Source organism: Saccostrea echinata, unplaced genomic scaffold, assembly GCF_033153115.1.
Source record: "Saccostrea echinata isolate AGI-Se365-2 ecotype Australia unplaced genomic scaffold, CSIRO_AGI_Sech_v1 ptg000054l, whole genome shotgun sequence".
Lineage (NCBI taxonomy): Eukaryota > Metazoa > Mollusca > Bivalvia > Ostreida > Ostreidae > Saccostrea > Saccostrea echinata.
Genome location: NW_026889803.1, coordinates 422,501 through 446,986, shown reverse-complemented (window position 1 = coordinate 446,986; position 24,486 = coordinate 422,501). Strand labels below are relative to the sequence as shown.

At 34.3% G+C, this 24,486-nt stretch overlaps 1 protein-coding gene across 1 annotated transcript in view; it reads left to right on the top strand.

Moving 5' to 3' along the window:
* Positions 1-24,486, top strand: part of LOC133171812 (integrator complex subunit 2-like) — a 275,651-nt gene that overhangs the window by 248,907 nt on the left and 2,258 nt on the right. Inside the window, exons 2-20 of the mRNA XM_061306612.1 lie at positions 179-457; positions 5,109-5,247; positions 5,742-5,958; positions 8,752-8,882; positions 11,199-11,384; positions 12,850-13,019; positions 13,208-13,333; positions 13,954-14,025; positions 14,333-14,447; positions 14,592-14,660; positions 14,784-14,918; positions 15,311-15,611; positions 15,771-15,897; positions 16,040-16,173; positions 16,343-16,544; positions 16,867-16,995; positions 17,817-18,042; positions 18,353-18,463; positions 18,615-18,722. Coding sequence (XP_061162596.1) covers positions 180-457; positions 5,109-5,247; positions 5,742-5,958; positions 8,752-8,882; positions 11,199-11,384; positions 12,850-13,019; positions 13,208-13,333; positions 13,954-14,025; positions 14,333-14,447; positions 14,592-14,660; positions 14,784-14,918; positions 15,311-15,611; positions 15,771-15,897; positions 16,040-16,173; positions 16,343-16,544; positions 16,867-16,995; positions 17,817-18,042; positions 18,353-18,463; positions 18,615-18,722 — 2,976 coding nt within the window. The 5' untranslated portion in view covers position 179. The remainder of the gene's footprint in view (positions 1-178; positions 458-5,108; positions 5,248-5,741; positions 5,959-8,751; positions 8,883-11,198; positions 11,385-12,849; positions 13,020-13,207; positions 13,334-13,953; positions 14,026-14,332; positions 14,448-14,591; positions 14,661-14,783; positions 14,919-15,310; positions 15,612-15,770; positions 15,898-16,039; positions 16,174-16,342; positions 16,545-16,866; positions 16,996-17,816; positions 18,043-18,352; positions 18,464-18,614; positions 18,723-24,486) is intronic.

Sequence of the window (24,486 nt, the reverse complement as noted above, 5' to 3'; positions counted from 1 at the left end):
GGCCATCCACGAGGATTTTTTTACTTCACTCGGTCTGCCGTGTCAACTTGCGATATAATCCGTTAATATCCGTGTATAAGATATTTGTACTTTCTCACACTATGATAAAAATGGCGGCGCCCATCAGCCAAAACTTAAAATAAATCAGACGAGTAATCGAAAAAATACAATTACAAAGGATGAGGGAGTTTGTTGGGAGTAAGGTTTTTCAGGCCATGCAAAATGTCGATGTTTCTACTTTGAATAAACTGCGGGAGAAGGACTTGCGCCCAGTTCTCCCATGTTTAGTTCGCATGGCTCTTTGCAAACCATTGGATGAAAGTGAATCGTGGTCAGCAGCCAAAAAAGATGTTCTAAAAATTCTCTCTGGCATCGAGGTTGTCAACAGCATTGTTGCCTTACTTTCAATAGATTTTCATGCGTTGGAACAAGATGTGAACAAAGAACAGCAACTGAGGTGGGATGATGATAATATTTTCATTGCTTACTATTTAACAGGTTGGGCACACCCCACCAAATGGTCATTTATCCCCCGTTTGGTGGACAATCTCCCATATCGGAGACGAATTTTACTGACCAAATGGTGGACTTCTTTATTCTATTCCAAATTTTATTAAAATAAAGCAAAAGCGCATTTACTTAGGCATTGGGGAATTTTAGTGAACATATTCGTCGCACAATTAACATAGTTCGGTCGATTTCCCATGTGCAATTTCTCCGTAACTTCCTAAAAACGATACCCATAGTTGTCCGTAACAGCCGAACTTCTTGATCACTGATCAAAAAAAATTTGATTGTGTCTAGTAGGATAAAAATTCTATTTTATCCAGTGGTTGAACTCTTGATAAGTTAAGTTTCAATCACTTTTTGGATCTTCGTCAATATTTATTTCCATAAAATCCCGTTAAACACGAGCTCCTCATTACTTTACTGGTATGGTGGGCACTTACTGCTAAAAAGTTATATTTTTCTATACTTGAACGTAATATCTGTTGTTATTTTTCTTTTAGGATGAAGTTGCATATTCCATACGACCTTTCTGTGGTATAATATGTATATTACTGATGAATTTAATATACTTGATGAATAATTTTCAATAAAAGATTTACAAAGTGACTTTCGCAATTATTCTTGTATTCGTTCGAAGTACATCGTTTTGAAACAATAATTATATCATAATCTAACTTCATTTACTATTTTTATAGAGAACAAAGCTATTGCATACAAAATAAAATGAAATAAAGGCGAAAACTTATTTTTCTTTTGATTTTCTAATTGAAAATTGACACTAATGTGCCTCCGTAGTAAAATCCGACTTTTGACCAGGTTAAAAAAAAGATCATCGTTTTTATTGGTTTGCATTATTTGATTGGTTGCCCGGATAATCGAAATAGAAAGTAAAGAACATGATTGACAGGTGCAGCATCGTAGAAGAAGGAGGAAAGTTTCTTTTTAAGTAAAAACGGAGAAACATTGCACTTGTTTACATACGTGACATTTTTTTTCAAATTTTTGAACGACTCTGCGCAAAAAATTACACGTTGAATTTCCGATTTTTTTCACTCAAAACACCGATAAATATCTATATATTTTATTCCACGTGGTTTAAAATTATGCGCCATTCCACGCCATTCTATGGAATTGAACACAACCATTTTTCTCTCCCAAATGGTCAGTAAAATTCGTCTCCGATATGGGAGATTGTCCACTAAACGGGGGATAAATGACCATTTGGTGGGGTGTGCCCAACCTGTTTAATATGTTGATGGTGCGACCGTTAGGGCGAGCGCAGATATTTATTCAGGTTTAATTTAGATCGGGCTCGTTCGTCAAACTGCACGTGACATTTGGTGCGTCTAAACGCTGACGTCACATGACGTCGTATTTAAGGAGGTTGGATCCTGCCATCAAAAGTAATGAGAATTTTTTTATCAAGTATAAGTTTAGAATTTACACACATAGCTTAATTAAAAATCAAAACAAAAAATGGGGGTCAGTGCGCTTCTTTCGGCGCTACAGAGCATTTAGTTTGACCTTTTTGCACTGTAAATACGTCTTGCACATAAATCAATTTTTAAAGTTTTTCCTCCAATATTTTTATTCAAGTAAATTATGGGAACAAACACAGCCTTATTTCATCTTGAATAGACACATTAAAATTTGTGACAACGAAAAAATTTTCAAATTACTCCACACGTTCAATTATTTGACCTTTTTGCACTCAAAAAAATTAATTTTTCTGGCATTAAAAATTTAACAAGCAAAAAAATAATTTGAAAGTAATGACATTTTACTACATTTAAGAAGAATGGTTAAAAGTATCTTATATATTCAGAAAATAAAATAAAAAGTGGGGGTCTGTGATCTTAATTTTTAGATATTACTAAAATAGTGCTAATTTTAAGCTTAAAATAGGGATATTTTTTCTTGATTTTCACAATATATTTGCTATATTTATGAAATATGATGATAGAATTCATGACAGTTTATTTGATATGTAATTTAGGATCAGTATAAAACAGTTCACTGTACAAAATAACTCTGTGTGCTGGCTGCATGGAAAAATAGGAATCCAAAATTAACATACTTTAAATACTTTGAAAGAGAAAAAATGAACATTTTCTTGTAAAAAACCTTCCGCCACAAAATATAGTTCCTCACTTAATGCTTTTGGTATGGAATTTAATCATGGAATTTTAACTGAATATAGTTTAATTGGCATTGTAGAATCCAAATTTATTGAAAGAATTAATACTTTATGCAGAATTTTTGAAATATAGGATAATATATAAATCTGCTCAAAAGCTCAGGAGCGAACCTCGTTAAGTTGCATTACTAACCAAACCGAAGCCTGAACATTGTTGACTTTAACGAAAAACGTTTTATTTACTATTTATCTGCAATATATCCATTAAATCAAGGCGAGTTTATTTTTTGTTAGTTAAACTGTTGTTGTTATTCTTGCGAGAACGTAGCTTAAACAAGCGATGCATTGTGGGTCCAGAAGTACTGCAGAAAAAAATTCTATTGAATGAATATGCAGTAATCCGAATTTTCTCTTCGCCCAGGCGTTGTCATTAGAGCTCGCAGTGACGAGCGGCACTTTGCGCCGCTGCGCTCGCTATTAAAGAAGAAACTTCACATCTACAGTCCCTGACATCAGGGACCTATATACTAATATGTCCGACGGTGAAACCATTAGGGGGAGCACAGTTTTGTTTGGAACACTTCTAGTATACCGGTCCCTATAAATATGGCGCTAAAATAGGTGCCGCCGAAGGTGGTGTACAATATAATATGATCACGTGAGCGATCCACAAAATCGATAAAAAAGGCCACAAATCGCAGCCAAAAATCGTGTTCCTTGTGAAAAATTGGGTTTAAAAAACTGGTTTTTAAACACAGTTTTTTAAATGAGAATTAAAAGGTCTCGTAAAATAACGTACTTGTTTAGTAGATAAAACTCCATTTCGCGTTGTTTAGGAATGTAGTCACGTGATCAGTTTTTGACGTAATCTCATAAATATTCATGACGTGCGTCACTTGTGTTTTGACGTAATGAAGACTTATGAAGAACTAGCTGATAGGACTCAAAGTGAAATGCTACTAAAATTGCGAGATTTTTGTGAGAAATGCAGGGATTTAACAAGTGATAACTAATTACTAGTAATTGGTTGATTGAATTGTGCATCACCATTGATTTGAAAGAAAAAATATTCTGAATATGGACATTAGGAGGTTAGGATATCGAGATTAAGTAAACGGTAAGTCGCTTTTACCAATTACTTGCCAAAACTTAGCGCACAATATCGCATATGTTTCAACATTAGACCAAGGCTAATTCATCCAAGTTTCGCAAAACTTTCCTGTTCTTCCGGTTCTTTGTAAGCAAAAATTGCATGAATAAGCCCAAAGTCGGATATAAGATGCGAACATGGGTGAATATAAAACAGTTACAATATCTGAGCTATATATACTCTAACCCTAATCCGTAGATCGCATACAATGCCATATTTAATTAACGGTTTGTTTAAGTTTTGCATGTTTCATGCTTTACTCCTGTAAGATGGTAAATCGGCACAGTGCAGTTCGACATAAGGCTGATTCATGCAAGTTTTTGGTCACAAAAGGCACTTGGCAGTGCCTTTTGTAAGCAAAAATTACATGAATTAGCCCTAAGTCAGGAAGATTTAAGAGTGGATTTATAAAACAGTTCCAATCTTAAGACAAAATACCCTAACCCTAATCACTTAATCACTAATCACTGTCGGATTTTTCCGACACCTGAATTTCCTCTGTTCGTACACGTTTTCTATAGAGCTTGCTGCGCTCGCTTTTGGTATATAGGTCCCTGCTGAAATTACAGGTTAAACATCAACAAATAAATGTACTTCTTTTTTTGGTAGGAGCATATCATGCCATATCTTGTCTATATTTATTTACTGTAGACAGGTAGAGAGTTGAAAACAATGAAATGATAAACCTCCTTCAGGATACGATACATATCGTATAATTTTGTCTCGGTACGATTTTTTTTTGAGACGATACATTTTGATAGAAGGAAACAAATTCAACGTTGTTTTATGTTTTGTTTCTCTAAATCCTGTCACTAAATCTATGTGCAAATTGACTAGGAGAAATGAATTATAATGATTTGACTGTTAAAAGATTATTTTATAAACTACCAGTCCTAAAAAATTTACCTTTTAAAAATTTAATAATGCCGAGTAGCATGTTTATACCAAACCTGACTGAATAACGATCCCGACCAAAAAATGAACCAAACTGAAAATGGAGATTTTGTACCGTGTATCAAACCGAGAAAAAATACCGCGGTGAATCGTTTTACTCCTATTGAAAACAATCAATTTCATAGTTGGTTAATTAGAAAAACACAGCAAATGTAAATATATGTTGTTGTTTTCAACTATTCAGCAGCCAGGAAGATGGCGAATGAACGAAAATGATAGAATAGAATAAAGGATAGCTCAGAATCTTGTGTAATGCAAAAAGAAAGACCATAATGAAATGTATGATATATAACCATTGACTTATTTCACATCATGAAGTTTGAATGTATAATGGGACATTAAAAATTATATTTGCAGAACAAAACTTGGAGGAAATCAAATAGAAAGTATCCTGATATCCCAGCTACAGAATGGAGTGGCTCTGGAATTTGAAAGGAGTGATCCACCTCGAAGACTGAGATTGTTACTGAGTGAACTATTGTTTGTAGCATCTCAGGTAGTACAAATATCTAATGGTGACTGGGTGCTGATAGTGGTTATGAATCATAAGTAGACTTAACTGCTGAGTGCTCTTACTTATGATTGGTACAAAAAATGAATTTACAAGTTATACTAAAATGATATCACTAACAACACTTATGCAACTGATCTGTTTGTCTTCTATATGGATTTGTTAGAAACCAGGGATACATGTATGTCAATGTAGTCGACTGTCCCAGCTCTGGTCTGAGTTCAGGTTTTAACTTTGTTATCTCAAACACTTTTAATAGAGACCTTGACGTGTTTTTACCTGCTGAGTTTGAGATACTGAGGTTTTACTGTTGCAGTATATGATTGCTTAAATGAGTCCTTGACCTACCACTATATACCTTTTTATAGACAACCAAAAATCCAATCTTTAATTGTAATTTGACAATATAGTTATAATATAAGGTTCATGTGTCTGTAAAATCATACCACATACTTTATGATGCTTATGTAAATTTGCAGATCAGAGAGTCAAAAACTGAGTTCTACCAGAAGAGTAGTGAATTGTTTGAGAGTCTTGTGTATCTAGAAGAAGTGTCTGATGTACTCTGCATAGCCCAGGCTGAGTTACCTGCCCTGTTGCCAATCACTGAGGTATCGGAAACCCTTCTCCATATTCCTAATGGTGACTGGATGCTGTGTCGACTGGTGGCAAATTCTCCTGACTGCTACAAAGAAGGTAAATTCTGACATTAAAACAATTTCAGAAAGCATTGTAACCAACGAAGTTGAACTGAAATTTTATACAAATATTTTGAGAGAATTTTTTTTGTACCTCTAGCCCAGTTTCAAAGAAACTATTTAAGATATTTTTATCAAACTTCATATGCTGATACATACTGATGAGAGCTATTCAACTGCATCAAATTTTTTTTTTTACCTTGACCTTTTCTTTGACCTTGACATCACTTTTTAGCTCACCTGAGCTGAAAGATCAAGTGAGCTTTTCTGATCACCCATTGTCCGTCGTCCGTCCATCTGTCTGTCCGTCTGTCTGTAAACTTTTCACATTTTCGACTTCTTCTCAAGAACCACTGGGCCAATTTTAACCAAACTTGGTACAAAGTATCCTTGGGTGAAGGGGAGTTTAAATTGCTAAAATAAAGGGCCAATTCCTCTTACAAGGGGAGATAATCAGGAAAAGACAAAAATAGGGTGGGGTCATTAAAAAATCTTCTTCTCAAGAACCACTGGGCCTGAAAAGCTGAAACGTATGTAGAAGCATCCTGGGTTAGTGTAAATTCTAAATTGTCCAAATCATGACCCCCGGGGGTAGGGTGGGGCCACAATAGGGAATCCAAGTTTTACATTAAAATATATAGGAAAAATCTTTTAAAATCTTCTTCTCAAGAACCACAGAGCCAGAAAAGCTGAAACTTATGTGGAAGCATCCTGGGGTAGTGTAGATTTTAAATTTTTCAAATCATGATCCCTGGGGGTAGGGCAGGGCCACAATAGGGAATCCAAGTTTTACATTGAAATATATAGGAAAATAAGGAAATATCTTTTAAAATCTTCTTCTCAAGAACCACTGAGCCAGAAAAGCTAAAACTTACGTGGAAGCATCCTGGGGTAGTGTAGATTCTAAATTGTTCAAATCATGACCCCCGGGGGTAGGGCGGGGCCACAATAGAAAATACAAGTTTTACATTGAAAAATATAGGAAAAAATCTTTAAAAATCTTCTTCTCAAGTACTGAGCCAGAAAAGCTGAAACTTATGTGGAAGCATCCTGGGGTAGTGTAGATTCTAAATTGTTCAAATCATGACCCCTGGGGGTAGGGCAGGGCCACAATAGGGAATCCAAGTTTTACATTGAAATATATAGGAAAAATCTTTAAAAATCTTCTCAAGAACCACTGAGCCAGAAAAGCTGAAACTTATGTGGAAGCATCCTCAAGTAGTGTACACTCTAAATCGTTCAAATCATGACCTCGGGGATAGGGCGGGACCACAATAGGGAATCCCAAGTTTTACATTGAAATATATAGGAAAAATCTTTAAAAATTTTCTTCTCAAGAACCACTGGACCAGAAAAGCTGAAACTTATGTGGAAGCATCCTGGGGTAGTGTAGATTCTAAATTGCCAAAATCATGACCCCTGGAGGTAGAGCGGGGCCACAATAGGGAATCCAAGTTTTACATTGAAATATATAGGAAAAATCTTTAAAAATCTTCTTCTTAAGAACCACAGAGCCAGAAAAGCTGAAACTTATGTGGAAGCATCCTGGGGTAGTGTAGATTCTAAATTGTTCAAATTATGACCCCTGAGGGTAGGGCGGGGCCACAATAGGGAATACAAGTTTTACATTGAAATATATAGGAAATATCTTTAAAAATCTTCTTCTTAAGAACCACAGAGCCAGAAAAGCTGAAACTTATGTGAAAGCATCCTCAAGTAGTGTTCACTCTAAATGTTCAAATCATGACCCCCGGGGGTAGGGCGGGACCACAATAGGGAATCCCAAGTTTTACATTGAAATATATAGGAAAAATCTTTAAAAATCTCCTCAAGAACCACTGGACCAGAAAAACTGAAACTTATGTGGAAGCATCCTGGGGTAGTGTAGATTCTAAATTTTTCAAATCATGGCCCCTGGAGGTAGGGCGGGGCCACAATAGGTATTACAAGGGGGGAAGTCTGGTAATGAACAGCAAGGCCAAAGTTACTCAGGTGAGCGATGTGGCCCATGGGCCTCTTGTTTAAAATTGGTATTTAGCTCAGTTTTAAAGAAACCATTTAAGATATAGTGTTATCAAACTTCATATGCTGATACATACTGACGTAAGCTATTCAACTGCATCAACATTATTTTTACTTTGACCTTGACCTCACTTTTCTTGAATTAGTGTTTAGCTAAATTTTAGATAAACCATCCAAGATATTTTTATCAAACTTAATATGCTGATATGTATTAGTGAGAGCTATTTAACTGGATCAAAAACTGTTGACCTTGACCTCACTTTTCTTGAATTAGTGTTTAGCTAAATTTTAGATAAACCATCCAAGATATTTTTATCAAACTTAATATGCTGATATGTATTAGTGAGAGCTATTTAACTGGATCAAAAACTGTTGACCTTGACCTCACTTTTCTTAAATTTGCATTTTGCTTAGTTTTAAAGAAACCATCTAAGATATTTTTATGTTAGCTTATGCACTTATACATAATTTGGTGAGAATTTGTTATCTTTATCCAATTTTTTAGATTTCAAACAATTTTAAAGACACTATTCAAGATATTCTCATCAAACTTCATACACTAATACAAATGTTCATGTTGCATTACTAATATAACCTCAGCGGGGCATCCATGTCCTATGGACATATTTCTAGTTGTTTTTTTCTCTATTTTTTGTGAAAACATGTATTTTTAGATTTGACATCAAATTCAATTTATTACAATGATTTTACATTTACTTTTATTCCATTCACTTAGTTTGAGTGAACTTGAAATCATCTGATATTACAGTGTGTACTAGTCTGGTGACTAATGGTGACAGACAAGATGAGGAGACAGTCGGGGGTCAGAGGAGAATGACAGTGCTCCTCGCTCTGGCCAGGATGAATCCAAAAGAAATGTATAATATCAGGGCTCTCTGTGTAAGTTCTTATCAATGAGTGACCATAAGATCATTAGAATGCTAAAGGATACACCAAAGGCTTTTTTTTTAAGATTTTCATCAATTTTGAGATTTTTGGCCAAGAAAAAGAAGTTAATCACTGCTTTATAATGCATGTAAAATTCTTGGTAATTATGAAATGGTTTTCTAATTATTTAACAATAATGAAACATAAACACTGCCACATGTGAATGTTCCGTTATTGAAGCTTCTGATTTGATCTGTGACTGCCTGCTCATGAAAGAAGCAATAAATCACTGTGACCACTTGGGGAATTCTTCACTAGCCCCACAGAGGTTATCAGTAATTAAACTACAGGGACTCTAGATTTAGAGAAAGAGATCTAACAGATCACTGATGACCATGAAATAGGAGGTGGAGTTTAGCTCTAGCCATTTTGCCGGGAAATCTTTCTAATTCAGAATTGAACCTATTTTTACTTAATTAAAAGCATCTAAATACAGAAAGAAACCTTCCATTCTTGTGAATATGCATGAAAAATATGGCTAAGTGACAGGTATCCAAAGCTGAATCTCCAAGGTGTCATATATTCCTAGCTTTGGCAGATTTTGTTGTGTAATGGGTTATTGGCCTCTACTGTAAAGTAAGATCAGACAGTGTGTGGTATTAGTGGATTCAGCTCCCTTATTTATTGACCAATTTCTCTGAAAATTGGATGGGTTGCTTCTCAAATGTGTGCTCACAAAACCATATCTCAGATTTTTAGCTCACCTCAACGAAGTTGGGGGAGCTTATATAATACCGTCGGCGTCCCAGGTTAAGGTTTTTGGAGCAGTTTTCTTTTCAAGTACTTCTATAGCCTATATTAGTCAGAGATGCATGGAGGATGCTTCTAGTGTGTTTTATTGTACCAGTCAAGGTTTCAGATGCTGCAATTTCAGCTAAAGAATGACCAGGTTAATGTTTTTGGAGCAGGTTAAAGTTTTTGGAGCAGGTTAAAGTTTTTGGAGCAGGTCTCATTTCCAAGTAACTATAAGCCCTATATTGACCAAACTTGCATGGATGATACATCTAAGGATGTACACTACTGAACTTGCTTCGGATGCTGGATCTGACCTACATTTTCCGGATGAGTGACTAGGTTAAAGTTTTTGGAGTAGATTTCATTTCCAAGTAACTGTAAGCCCTATATTGACCAAACTTGCATGGATGATACATCTAAGGATGCACACTACTGCACTTGCTTCGGATGCTGAATCTGACCTATATTTTATGGATGAGTGACCAGGTTAAAGTTTTTAGAGCAGATGTCATTTCCAAGTAACTATATACCCTATATTGACCAAACTTGCATGGATGATACATCTAAGGATGCACACTACTGGATTTGCTTCAGATGCTGGATCTGAGTTACATTTTCCGGATGAGTGACCAGGTTAAGGTTTTTGGAGCAGATCTCATTTCCAAGTAATTATAAGGCCTATCTGAACCAAACTTGCATGGATGATGCATCAAGGGACGAACAATCTCAAAACTTGCTTCGGATGCTGGATTTGACTTACATTTTCTGGATGAGTGACTAGTTTTAAGTTTTCAGATAAGTCTATTCCCAAGTAACTGCAAGCCCTATCATACCAAAATTGCATAAATGTTGCATCTAGGGATGCACACTCCTAGATTATTAGTTTAGTGTGGGACTTTACCTTACTTAAAGACAACATTTGTTGAGGTGAGCTCTGTAATCTCTGATTACCTATGTTTTATATCTAGCTTAGTTTTGGAATTATTGAGGGAAATATTAAATTAGGCTAATAAATTGGTAACATTGAAGGGCAAATGGCTGTAACATTTGAATTAGACGATTTATCAAAAATCTGAGATACAGTTTTTAAGTTCAATCTTTAATCTACCTTTAGGCAAAATGACCACTTTGAGGGGTTAAATACAAAAAAGTTGATTAATGAAATATTTATGCACTAAAATTTACATTAATATTTAAATAATTTTTAAATAAGTTATTAATTAAAGTTTAAATTAGGATAATTAAATAGTAAATTTAACAAGCTTTCAAATGATATAAACTTTTATTGTGTTATCTTTGATAATGAAAGAATTACATGCAAATTAAATTCTGGCATTTGGAAACCTTTGGTGTATCCTTAAGGAGAGAATGTTCTAGGTAATAGGACACGTATCCAATCCCAGTTGTTCGTGGATAGCAGTAAAGTTGTACACTTGTTTGACAGTTCGAATCAAATTAAAGTGTTCCAGTACACTGACCATTGTGATGGTTTAAAATTGAATTAAGTTTTAGTACTTGATTCACTTATTTCAGGTAGAGAATTGCAAGATGCCAGGATTAGCTGTGGCCTTGACCTTAGAAATGAATAAAGAATACCCCCAGTCAGAAATATCAGGAGACTCCAACACAGATGTTGTAGGATTTGTCAGTGGAATGTTGCTAGGCAACAATACAAGCGTAAAGGAGTGGTTCTCACAGTATGTCAAAATAGGCCAAAAGGTGATTATTAATGTTGTCACCATATTGATGGAATATTTCTATATCTGAATGAAATGGTCCATTTTCAGAATGAATACAATTCTGCCATTACATGTATAAGGTGTAAAACAAAGAGCCAAGGTGCATATGATAGGCAATTTTGCCTACTCTATTAATGAATTCTTAAATACAATTTTTTACCAGTATTTTTTTTGATTTAAGTTTATAAATGTGTAAATTCAAGTTACTCAATATTGCTATTTAAATGTAAATTGTTCCCTTGTATGATATATGAAAATCACTGAGTTTGTATGGCGTATATAGTAAATTATGAGGTTTCTACATAAGCAATGACAAACTGTTGCTAAAGACCACTCTTACCTAGGAAAACAAAAGTTGAATTATTTTATTTGGGTTTGAATGCACTTCATTACATTTAAATAATTTTGTTTAAAGGTGGTCTTCATAACGAAAATGATGAAAATACATTATATTTTCAATTTTCCTTCTGTAATATTACATTGAGATTTAGGAACCTGACTTCAATTTATCCTGTGAATACTTACGATTTCGTGTAAATTTGGCCCTGAGAATTTCTGAAAAATCGAAACTGCTCAGGTTTGGTTGAAAATGCAGTATTTATAACTTGGACCCTTGATGACCGTGTATCTATTGAACATGACGTAATTTTCTCTCTAGTCAATGCATTATGATGTCATAAAATACGTCATTTTTCCCATATCCTGTAAATTCCCTAAAAAATGGCCAAAAGTTGAGGCATTTTTTCAATATTTCATATACAGCACAACCTTTGATCCAAAATATGCAATTGTATAATGAAAGATCTGTTTCTGAAGATGACAAAACTTGTTTTAATTTTTGGATCGTGGGCTGTGCTCATATTTTAATTCTTTGCTGAAGGTAGTCATATACGCATAAAACACTAAGTCTCTACTTTATTTTGATATATGAAATGGGGCAGAGGGTGATGGTCAATTAATTGATATAAGGACAAGGCTATTTTATGCACAAAGTGAACCTAGCTCTTTATCCTGTGAATACTTATGATTTCATGGCACATTGGTTTTACTGTTGGACTTTCAATCTTGTGATTCCGATGTGCCCAGCATTTTCCAGTGATGTCTTTTAAAAAAAATTTCTCCATGGACATACATCTTTTCTTCATTTTACTTTTTATGTTTTATAATGAACATAATTTCAAAAAGTCCAAATATACAGGTTATTTGCCTATAAGTCAGATTTTTGGGAGTTAAACTTTGGTCCAAACCTCTGTCTGACTTATAAGCAAGTAATAAAACATCTATATATTTTCTGGACAACAAAATGCATTATTAAAAACTTTGATGATTATCATTGACAAATGTCATAATATGTTCTTAATTTTTTTTTATGCAGGAAAGAAACATGTAAGATCATCATATACATGTACATAAGTGTGAGCTCTTACAAATTTTAATGATTTCAGTTGAAAAGAGATTCCTCATTGACACAGTTACACAGTTTGAGACTGTGCCTACTGGAACAAATGATTTCAATATTGCCTGATGGTGGAGCCACGATATCTGAGTCCCAGGCCATCAAGGCTAGTGCATTCATACGACTCTACTGTGCACTCAAGAGCATGGCTGCATTTAAGTAAGTAACTTTGTCTATGGATTATAATACTTTTGTTTCATAAGTGATGAATAAAAGAATGTATTAACATTACGTATAAAACAAGAAAACATTTAATAAAAGTACATTGGATGAAAAATCTAAGTTAGAACCTAAAGAATGCATAAACCACTTAAGTGTACATCTGTGATCAACTCTGCAATTTGTAGATTTACAGATGAAGAAATGAAGATTCAGCTGAGGTTAATCACATCTAGACCTCCCTTAAGCAAAGCTGGTGCTAGATTTGTCTCCCTTGGATTGTGCATGTTGATAGCTTGTCCATATCTGTTAGGGTAAGAATTTATTTTATGGGTTTTTTTTATTTTTTATCTAATGCTACATGGTTTACAAGCTGCTAAAAGTGACAAATTATGACCAATCAAAACCCCTGAGACATCTCATCACTTCCAAATAGACAGTGTTGTCTGATGAATTTAGGTGTGGTAAGATCAGATGTCCCATAGGATCTTGTGTATATACACTATAACTGGTTTTATCTGTCAGTCAATAGTTCCGAAGAATTTGGCTGGATTAGATAGAGTCCAGAGTGCAGTTTTTCTTTATATAATTATATAGTAGTTATCCCTGTTTGATTGATGGTGTACATTTTACCATGATCAGTACATATATGTACAAAATGATGCAATTTGTAAAAATTCAAAGGATTGTTTTATTTAAAATATTATTTAGATTAAAGAAAAGCATCTACTCATTTGTTTACACCATCCAATGTACAAGAATTTATTTATATTAGATTTTTTAAAGAAATGCTAGGGACTAAATTTTGTGGCTGGTATTCACAAAGTTCCAATTCTCTCAGAGGCTGTTTTGGATAAATGATACTATACATGATCATGCTGTAAACACTGTAAAATTGTGGGTCAGTACTTATCTGTGATATTCTTTGTCACAGGAACAATGATCAAGAGAAGGTGGCTATAGACTGGATTAAGTGGTCCCTGGTGATGGAGAAGGAATTCAAGCTGTAAGTACAGATATCATACTGCTATCAGGAACATCTGACCTTTTACTTGTACATGTATTTCAGATTCTTAATACATGTTCATGTAATAAAAGTTACTCCCCACTAAGAACTTTATATTTATGTTGGTTTGATTTACACACAAAGATAAGTTTAAGCAAAATTCTTACAAATAAAGAATGGCTAACAATATTTTGAACAAGAGAGACTAAAAGGGAATGTAATTAGTTGCACAGCTAAAATACTGATAAAAATGAATTAGCAGATTATGTATAGCTGTTTTAAGCTGTATCGTACTGTGAACTTCTAGTGAGGTGTCCAGTGCTTGTTCCTTTGGTGAAATGTTGTTCCTGATCGCCATTCATTTCCATAGCAACAACATGACAGCAATTTCTGACCTTGTGTATCTCACATTGGGGTTAAAGGTAAATTTTATAAAACCAAAGTCACAGACTTTAATTTCTTTTGGTTCTTTTTAATTTTAGCCATTGTTGAGTCATAATGCATGCCAGTGAATGAAATGTGATTCAATTTACTTTGTATATATACATGTATTTGGACAATTTCAGAATCTGGTGAAGGCTAATGCACTGGCTAGAATAAGACAGATATTTATTTATGAGATCTTTACAGAGCAGGTAAGAGTCAAATGTTCACCACGGAATTATTATGGATCAATGATAATCAGTCATCTTTCCTGATGTGATGCAGAGATTCCTGTGATAGTGTGAATTAATGCTGGTATACCTGTGTATTTGTAGGTGATAACGTCACATGCAGTGAAGGTACCTGTGACACCTGGACTGAATGCAAACATGACAGGTTATCTTCCCATCAACAGTATTTATCAACTTCTAAAGAGTCGCTCCTTTTCCAAACACAAAGTACCAATAAAGGTACAGTAATGAAAAATTCAAGTCAAATTTTCTTATATTAACTAGATACTTTGTCTCTTAATGAAAATAAGGGAAATGCACTGCAATGAAAATGAATGATGGAAGCTCATCTCATTAATGTTGAGATGAGTTAATCCTTATTTACAAGTATCTTTGCAAGGGTACCAGACTAGAGTGTCTATTTTAAATTTCATTTTTTTTCTAACTTCACCATTAGATAAACAGTATATCCCTCAGTGGGGTCCTTGCTGACTGGTCAGTTTTTGTTGTTTGACCTGATTTTGCCTCGTTTTCACATACATGTAGATGATAATTATTTTGGTGAGCACTGTAACCTTTGATTACCTGTATTTCATCTTATTTCTTCCTTTGACAATTTCTTTCCTTTATAGGACTGGATTTATCAGCAAATCTGTAACTGTTCTACACCACTCCATCCACTAGTTACCTCCCTTATAGATGTTTATGTCACCTCCACAGTCATCAAAAGCACCAAGACTGATCATCTAAATGAACCAATCACAGAGGAGGAAATACTGAATGTGTTCAAATCTTCAGTGTTTCATTGGTCAAAATCAGAAGGAGAGGAGTCATCAAGTTCAACTCCTAAATCAGAACTCACTCCACAGCTACTCATGCTCTATTATTTACTCCATTATGAAGACATGGTATTGACACATATGAAAACTCTTGGTAAGATACTCACTCTTCATCCTGGAAAGCCATGTCACCTGTATTTCTCAACAATTCTGACCAATGGAATTACATGTATTTACATTAAATAATATGCATAAATGATGTAGGAGAACCTTTCCTGACTTAATATTTATAACATTTTACTCCTGTTTTCAGTGATGTCCAACAGGAAGGTGAGATCCTACCATGATACACTGCTGGCCCAGATTCCCATTAACTTCCTGTTACAGACGGCACAGAGAGAGCAGGAGCAGTACGCTGGATTATTCTCACCACTACTAAAGTAAGGCACGGATACTTGTCATCTGTATGCCTAATGTTATTTAATCATTTAGTTCAAGTCTTTCCAATTTTTTGGATCATAGTTCTCTCCTTTGCAATGTTTGAAAGAAGGAAATATCATTCAAATTATAAATATTATGCAGGTTACTGGTGACCCATTATCCACACCTGTGTGTTGTGGAGGATTGGTTGGAGGAGAAACTGATTAGGGAATCTCTGGTGGCGGAGACCTCAGTCATGTACAATATCCCCTGTACCATTGATAACTTCAATGATGGTTAGTTCTAGCCAATACTTCTTTGAATTACAGACTGGCATTGTCTGTTTACTGAAAAAAAAGAATAAGTAATTTACTCTAGCATCAGAATATGGTTTTCATTGGGAAGACGATTCAAAATTTTAATGCAGTTTGAAGAGAGAGCAAAATGTTCATCTTCATTTTACAGCACTGAGGAATCTAACCACACATCCAATGAAGATGATCTCACAGCTGCAGGCAATGCTGAAGATGTCTGCCCCAGACTTGTTACGTTTTGCTGAGCCAGTGGTATCCTCTCTGCCCATCATGCTGGATGAGGTGGTACCCAGAAAAATAGTGGACCTAATCAAGAAAGTCTGGTTCCTTCTTCACGGTGTCTCTCCACGAAGGTAAAACAGTCATACCTAAAGTGGATATGGGAGTGATTGAAGCATGATTGTTAGTAGTGGTTGTGGTTCCTCCCATTGTTTGTACAAGATACAAGCAAAGAATCTATGATTTTAAGCAAGCTAATTTTAACTGTATGTACAAAGTATGTAAAAATACTAAACAAACTCATGTTATTGAGATTTCTTCCATTATTTTGTCATGTAATATGATTAATATACATGCTTATATACAAATCAATTGACTGATTTTTAAATGGCAAATTGATAAAAATAACTTGACATAGACAGATGTGTCCACTTTTGTGTTGTTTTCTGTCATCAGTTTAAGACTGTCCACTGTGAATTCCCTTCGACTGTCAGAGAGAACAACATTCCAGGTGACTCTGTACACAGAGAACGACATTACTGTAGATCCACTGATTATACTCAGGTGTGATGAACGCGTCTTCAGGTAAAAACATACTGACAGCAGTACACATGCTTATTCATCATTAATTTTGTATGTCTTTTTATACATTATATAAGAAAAATACTAATTTTGTATAAGATCAGCCAATAATGGTATATTGATAGGGTCTTCAGATGAGAGTAATAAATGCTAAAGAATTAGGTTCACTGGTCCTGTTCATATACCAATTAATTTACTATCACCCTACGTCCCTTTTCAAGCATCAATATAAAGTAGAGACTGAGTCCAGATATTGGGAAAAAAGGCTTTTAGAGATGACCATGTTCTTGAATTTTGCAGAAAACGAATGTGTTTGAGTTCCTTCAGCAAAGAATTAAAATATGAACACGCTTCTCCATCCAAAAAATGAAACATGTTTTATAACCTTCAAAAACAGTTCTATCATTATGTACAGATGTACTGCATGGTTTTGATCAAGTGTCGTGCTCTATACAAAATATAGAAAAAGAGTTCAAACTTCTGACCATTTTCAAGAAATTTTCAGGATATGGGGATAGCGACATAATTCATGATGTCACAATGCATGGACAATGGAAATTTTTTTAAAATTTAATAGATAGGCATTCACCAAGGGTCCAAGTGATATTTATTGCCTTGCCCTCACAATTCAGAGAGCCAGAAGAGTCCCTAAGTGAACCTTGTTCTTTGTTGACAGTATTCAAATTCATTATTGTTGATTTAGTACCATTTGTTTTATTTAAAGTATGTGTATATTCAGTTGTGTTCCAATATTGGACATCTTGTTATGTGTTTAGTTATAGTCTTTATTTTCTTGACACTGAGCCTATTTGCTACATTTACAGGTGCCCTCCGATATTGGATATTCTGTTACGTGTTTTGTCAGCTTACCTCCAGGCCAGTCGAGTCTATTTACACAATCACATGCTGTCTAATCCAATCCTGGAGAATGCAGCTCAGGCTGATCGGGAGAGGCTGGACCTAAAGCATGCCCTGATAGCGGCCCAGGAGAGTGCTATTATACAGATCCTACTGGAGTGTTGTCTTCCCACAGAGGAGGAGCAAAGGGAGGTAAATCCTGCTCTAATCAGTCACACTGACAGTTGTCACAAAAATCCTAAATAAAATATATAAAGTAAGACTTACATTAATAAATCCACCTGTTCATTTTACTTAGCAACTTTTAAACAAGTATCAATTAACATTTATTTCCTAACGATTCTAGAAAGTACTAGTACTTTGAATTCATGTGTACTTTCTATACATGTATATATTGAAGTTGAGGGCAATTCAGAATGATGATTAAGAAACTTTTTTTTCATTTTATGTACAACAGTAGAAAAACTGTTAAGAAATACATTTTTTTCTTTATTTTCTGCAGGGACAAGAGGGTCTGTTGACCAACTGTCGGGAGATTCAGTGTATCATCTGTTCATTTATACATCAGCTGTTCATCACAGAACCCCACCTTGCCAAGCTTGTTCACTTCCAGGTATGACTCCTGTGCTTAGATATTTAAAAAATAAAATAGAAGCAAAAAGGACAGATTTTAACTTCATTAGACAATTTCCATTCTAAAATGCTTTCCAAGGGGAACAACTCTGACAGTTGTTTTATGAGATGTTTTAACCTTCGTTATTTAGGGTTATCCAGATACTCTGTTACCCGTAACAACCACAGGGATCCCCTCCATACACATCTGTCTGGATTATATTCCAGAGATCTTAAGTCAGCCACAGCCAGAGAAGCAGGTCAGGCTAAAATAATTCATGTTAATCACTGTTTATGCTTAAACTTTTTTTTTACTGTTTTACCCATGTGATCTAATAGAAATAACTTTTATGTTTCCTTATATTAAAAAAATAATAATTTGGTAAACGAAATCATGTTTTCAAAAAAAAAGCATTGCTCCATGCAAGTTTGTATTGCAGGACTAAGTCCTAAATGAGATAATGACATTAAGGTATGTCACTCGTCAGCTTTTAGAAAATTTCAGTCAGAACCTCTTACTTAAAAACTATTTATTACAATTTAATCTTTATAACATATTTAAATTAAACAATGTAAAATGTTCAACATTCAATTAAAAAACTGTTAAAAAATTCACAAAGAAGCAAGATTTATAAGGGACTATTTCTTGTGGCGGAAGGATATTTAGCAGAAAATTCTGCAAATCTACACATTTATTAAATTTAATATCTTGGAACTTTAGCCTCACATACTTTTACTCAGAGAATATTTTCCGTTATGATATGCCTGGAATATTAGATATAGGTCTCAATTTATATTTTTATAACAAAATTTACACCTTCACTCAACAAACATTGCCAAAAATGAAGATATATTAAGGAAGTCGAAATAAAATTTACAGTTTTTTGCCAGAAAATCGCATATTTTGACCAATATTTCAAAATTTACATCACTGACCCCAACTTTTTCTTTCATTATTTTAAACTACTCGATATTTTTGACCGATCAGCACTTAAGTCGTAAAAAATTTGATACAAGAAAATATTCTATTGCCTATTTAGATTTTTAATACCCCAAATATGAGACTTTTTTAGTGCAAAAAGGTCACACAATAATTTACGCGCAGTAATTTGCATGAGTTGTTCAATGATAAATATTATTCAAACGATTTTACGTAAAATAAGATTATGTTTATTGCCATGGTTACATCTTATAAAATATGATAACGGTTAAAGTGATTAACCAAAGAGTTACAATTTAAGTGCAAAAAGGTCAACTTAATTGTACCGTAGCTCAGTTAGATGCACACTGACCCCCCATTTTCTCTGCGATTTTGAGTCATACTGTATGAGTACTTATCCAAAATATACTTCTGAAAAAATCCTTGATATAACAAATTTCACGAGTGACATACCTTAATTGGATCATACATGTATATGGGTTCACTGTATGGTGTACTTGGTGTATTTAAGATATTCCACACAAAACTTTTATTTAATGGATATTTAAAGTATCTCTTTTGACATGATTATGAGTTTATCATTGAAAGAAAAATATAAGTTATTAATTATTTTATATGATTTTTAGCTCACCTGAGCTGAAAGGTCAAGTGAGCTTTTCTGATCACATTCTGTCCCTATTCCGTCTGTCCGTTCGTCTGTCCAGCTGTCTGTCTGTCTGTAAACAATTTTTCAAAAGGCTACTCCTCCTCAGTTTTGGTTTGATTTCAATATAAGTTGACACACAGGTAGACTACACTAAGATTCATAACTAAGTGCATCAGTTTTTGATTTTGTGGAACGGTGTTGCCATGGTCACAAAAAATAGAAATCTCTGTGAAATTCCTTTAAAATGCTACTCCTCCTACAGTTTTGGTCTGATTTCAATTTTACTTGGCACACAAGTAGACTACACTAAGATACATAATTTAGTGCATCAGTTTTTTGATTTTGTTGAATGGTGTTGCCATGGTTACTAAAAATAAAAATTTCTGTGAAATCCCTTTAAAATGCTACTCCTCATTACTTTTGGTTTGATTTCAATATAAGTTGACACACAGGTAGACTACACTAAGATTCATAACTAAGTGCATCAGTTTTTGATTTTGTGGAACGGTGTTGCCATGGTCACTAAAAATAGAAATTTCTGTGAAATTCCTTTAAAATGCTACTCCTCCTACAGTTTTGGTCTGATTTCAATTTTACTTGGCACACAAGTAGACTACACTAAGATACATAATTTAGTGCATCAGTTTTTTGATTTTGATGAATGGTGTTGCCATGGTTACTAAAAATAAAAATTTCTGTGAAATTCCTTTAAAATGCTACTCCTCCCACAGTTTTGGTCTGATTTCAATATGATTTGGCATACAAGTAGACTACATTAGGATACATAATTGAGTGCATCGGTTTTTGAGTTCGATGAACAGTGTTGCCATGGTTACTAAAAATAGAAATTTCTGTGAAATTCCTTTAAAATGCTACTCCTCCTACAGTTTTGGTCTGATTTCAATTTTACTCGGCACACAAGTAGACTACACTAAGATACATAATTTAGTGCATCAGTTTTTGATTTTGATGAACGGTGTTGCCATGGTTACTAAAAATAGAAATTCCTTTAAAATGCTACTCCTCCCACAGTTTTGGTCTGATTTCAATATAACTTGGCACACAAGTAGACTACACTGAGATACATAATTTAGTGCATCGGTTTTTGATTTCAATGAACAATGTTGCCATGGTTACTAAAAATAGAAATTTCTGTGAAATTCCTTTAAAATGCTACTCCTCCAACAGTTTTGGTCTGATTTCAATATGATTTGGCATACAAGTAGACTACATTAAGATACATAATTTAGTGCATCGGTTTTTGATTTAGATGAACGGTGTTGCCATGGTTACTAAAAGTAGAAATTTCTGTGAAATTACTTTAAAACATTACTCTTCCGAGAGTTTTGGTCTGATTTCAATATAACTGGGCACACAACTAGACTACACTAAGATACAGAATTCAGTGCATTGGTTTTTGATTTCGATGAACCGTGTTGCCATGGTTACTAAAAATAGAAATTTCTGTGAAATTCCTTTAAAACGCTACTCCTCCTAGTTTGATTTCAATATAACTTGGCACACAAGTAGACTACATTAAAATACATAATTCTATTTATTGCTGCATGTTGCAAAGTTTCAAATCCAAGTGCTACTTTTTCTTTGTAAATCCAAGTGCTACTTTTTCTTTGTTACATGCATATGTACAGACCAGCTACAGTTTCATCAGAGACTTCTGGTTCACATGTGCATTACTTGTGACAAGACCTTTCAGATTGTATTATAATATTTGACCTCATGACCTTGATCTTGAAGTTTGATATAGTTTTGAGAAGCTATAATCTTTGCCATAACTGTTCTTAATTCAATAATTTGTCTTTTTTGTATAATGCACAGACAAGAAATGACACACAAACAAAAACTAGTTATAATTGTAACGGGGACCGTTACAGATGTTCCCCAAACGCTCCCCAACACCCTTTTGGTGTCTTAAGCTTCATTAAATAAGCCAATGAAGTATATTGATAGTTTTTTGCATTTCACGCGCGCGCACGTGCATGCATGTGCAGGATGACCATGTCATCTCATCTATACTATTAATGCATCTTTATATTCTCAGTATTAAAACATTTCATCAAAAAATAAATAAGTTCCAGCTATATCAAGTATATTGGTCATCTTAGCATTGCACGCACGCGCACCTGCATGCATGTTCATAATGACCATGCCATTTTGTTTACACTTATAATATGTCGGTTTATTCTTAGTATCAAAGCTTTTCATAAAAAAATATAAAAGTTATGGCTACATTAAGTATATTGGTCATTTAACACATTGCACGCGCGCGCATGTGCATTCATGAGCATGATGTCCACATCATCTTGTCTTCACTTTTAATATATCTGTATATTCTTAATATCAAAGCTTTTCATAAAAAAATATAAAAATTACGGCTATATTAAGTATATTGGTCATTTAACACATTGCACGCGCGCGCACGTGCATGCATGCATGCATGCATGCATGTGCACGATGACCATGTCGTCTTGTCTACACTTTTAATATATATAAAAATTTTGAGTATCAAAGCATCTCATCAAAAAGTATAAAAGTTACAAATATATCAAGTATATTTGTCATTTTACGCTTTGCGCGTGCGCACACGTGCATGCATGTGCATGTTGACCATGTCATCTTGTTTACACTTTTAATATATCCTTATATTCTGAGTATCAAAGCATTTAATCAAAAAATATAAAAGTTACAGCTATATCAAGTATATTGGTCATTTTACGCATTGCACGCGCACGCACGTGCATGCAAGTGCGCTCAAAATGACCTTGATTCCGCAAATCTACATAACATGCCTATTAACCCTAAAAAGGTTTCACCTCAATCGGATGAGTAGTTGACGAGATCACTCGCGGACAAAAAAGTACCCAGGAAGAAGAAGAAGAAGAAAAATAATAATAACTAGAAACTCATTGCGAGCAATGAGAGGTCTTCCGTCCGATTCTGAAAAAAAAAAAGAAAACTCAAGCTGAAAAAGTGATAAAAGAAATTCAGACACTCTCGAGATTTAACCCTGGTCGTCAGCCTGAAAATCCAACGTGCTAACCATTAACCATTCCCTTTTTTGCATCACTTCCTGTCACGATCCGAAGTAACGGCGATACAAGATTTTGTCACGATTCAAATAAACTGATGACTGACTATCAGTCCTGAAAGTTTTAGACTTCAGTCGTCTTCTGTTGTCGAGCAATAGACCGGAAGTTGACGATTATTTCCGGTGGAATCTAACATATTTTTAAAATAGCGAAAGAGATGCAATAAAGTGATGCACGTTTTAGTTTAAAAAAGAAAGAAAAGAAATAACATGAGCGCATCCTCTGATCTAAAACAATAAAACAGGTTTTGTAATCCTCAGAAATAGTTCTATCATTTAATAGTTGCATATTTAAGATTAGAGGTTACGTCCTATATTAAATATCGATATCGAAAAATATAGCTTTAAAATTGCTGTTTTGTAGAAATTTTCAGGATACGAGGAAAATGAAGCATTTCATGACGTCTTAATGCATAGGCTAGCCAGAAAATTACGTCATTTTTGAAAGATACGCAGTCATCAAAGGTCTAAATGATATTTAATGCATTGTCAACTAAAACCAAGCAGTTTTAGTTTTTCTGAAATTCACAGGCCCAAAAAAGGCCCTAAGTGAACCTTGTTCTTTAATATTGAAACCACTACACTAGCGCAATGTACCAGCCATTATCGATGTTTACCTTGCACTCATTCTCTGAAGTAACGAGTGTCAGGCAGGTTAATTTTTTTCTTATAGTGTGGAATTATAGGATGAAAACTAGCCAGCTAAATTTTGTGCAAGTGCTAGTAGATTTACATCGGATTTGTTACTTGAGTTTTAACAATAACTGATAGCAGAGAAAATAATCTGTTACAGATAAAAACTAAAAAACTATTGTGTTTACTTCCTTTATTCTTTATGCATTCAACTTTCTATTCTATGCAATTCCAAATACAGACTTGTCCGTCTAATCTTTTTCTGTACTTCTACACTACTGCATCAGACCATTTGTGAAAGGCGGGTCAAGATACATTATTTTGCGCCAAACGTCACGAGTAAATCTTCGCAACTTTTCTTTGAAATGTGTCTTCAATTGAATGAGTGTACGTGATAGCTTCAATGAAATTTTTAAAAAAATACGTTGCTATAGCCTGATTTTGGAGCCTAAGAATGTTTATTTATCACACTGTACATATAACATATCGTACACGGTCAAGTAACATAAAGGCAGCGCTAAGTTTTCTGACACATTTTATATTCCTATTAACCCCCAAAGTGGACTATTCCAATTAGTAACACATTAATGAAAAGTCTTGAATGTTTTGCAACAAAACACGTCTCGCCATATGACGCTCAAGGAATCTGATACCTATTATGTTCGGTAACTTGCATCTATAAAGGAATATAACCCTACT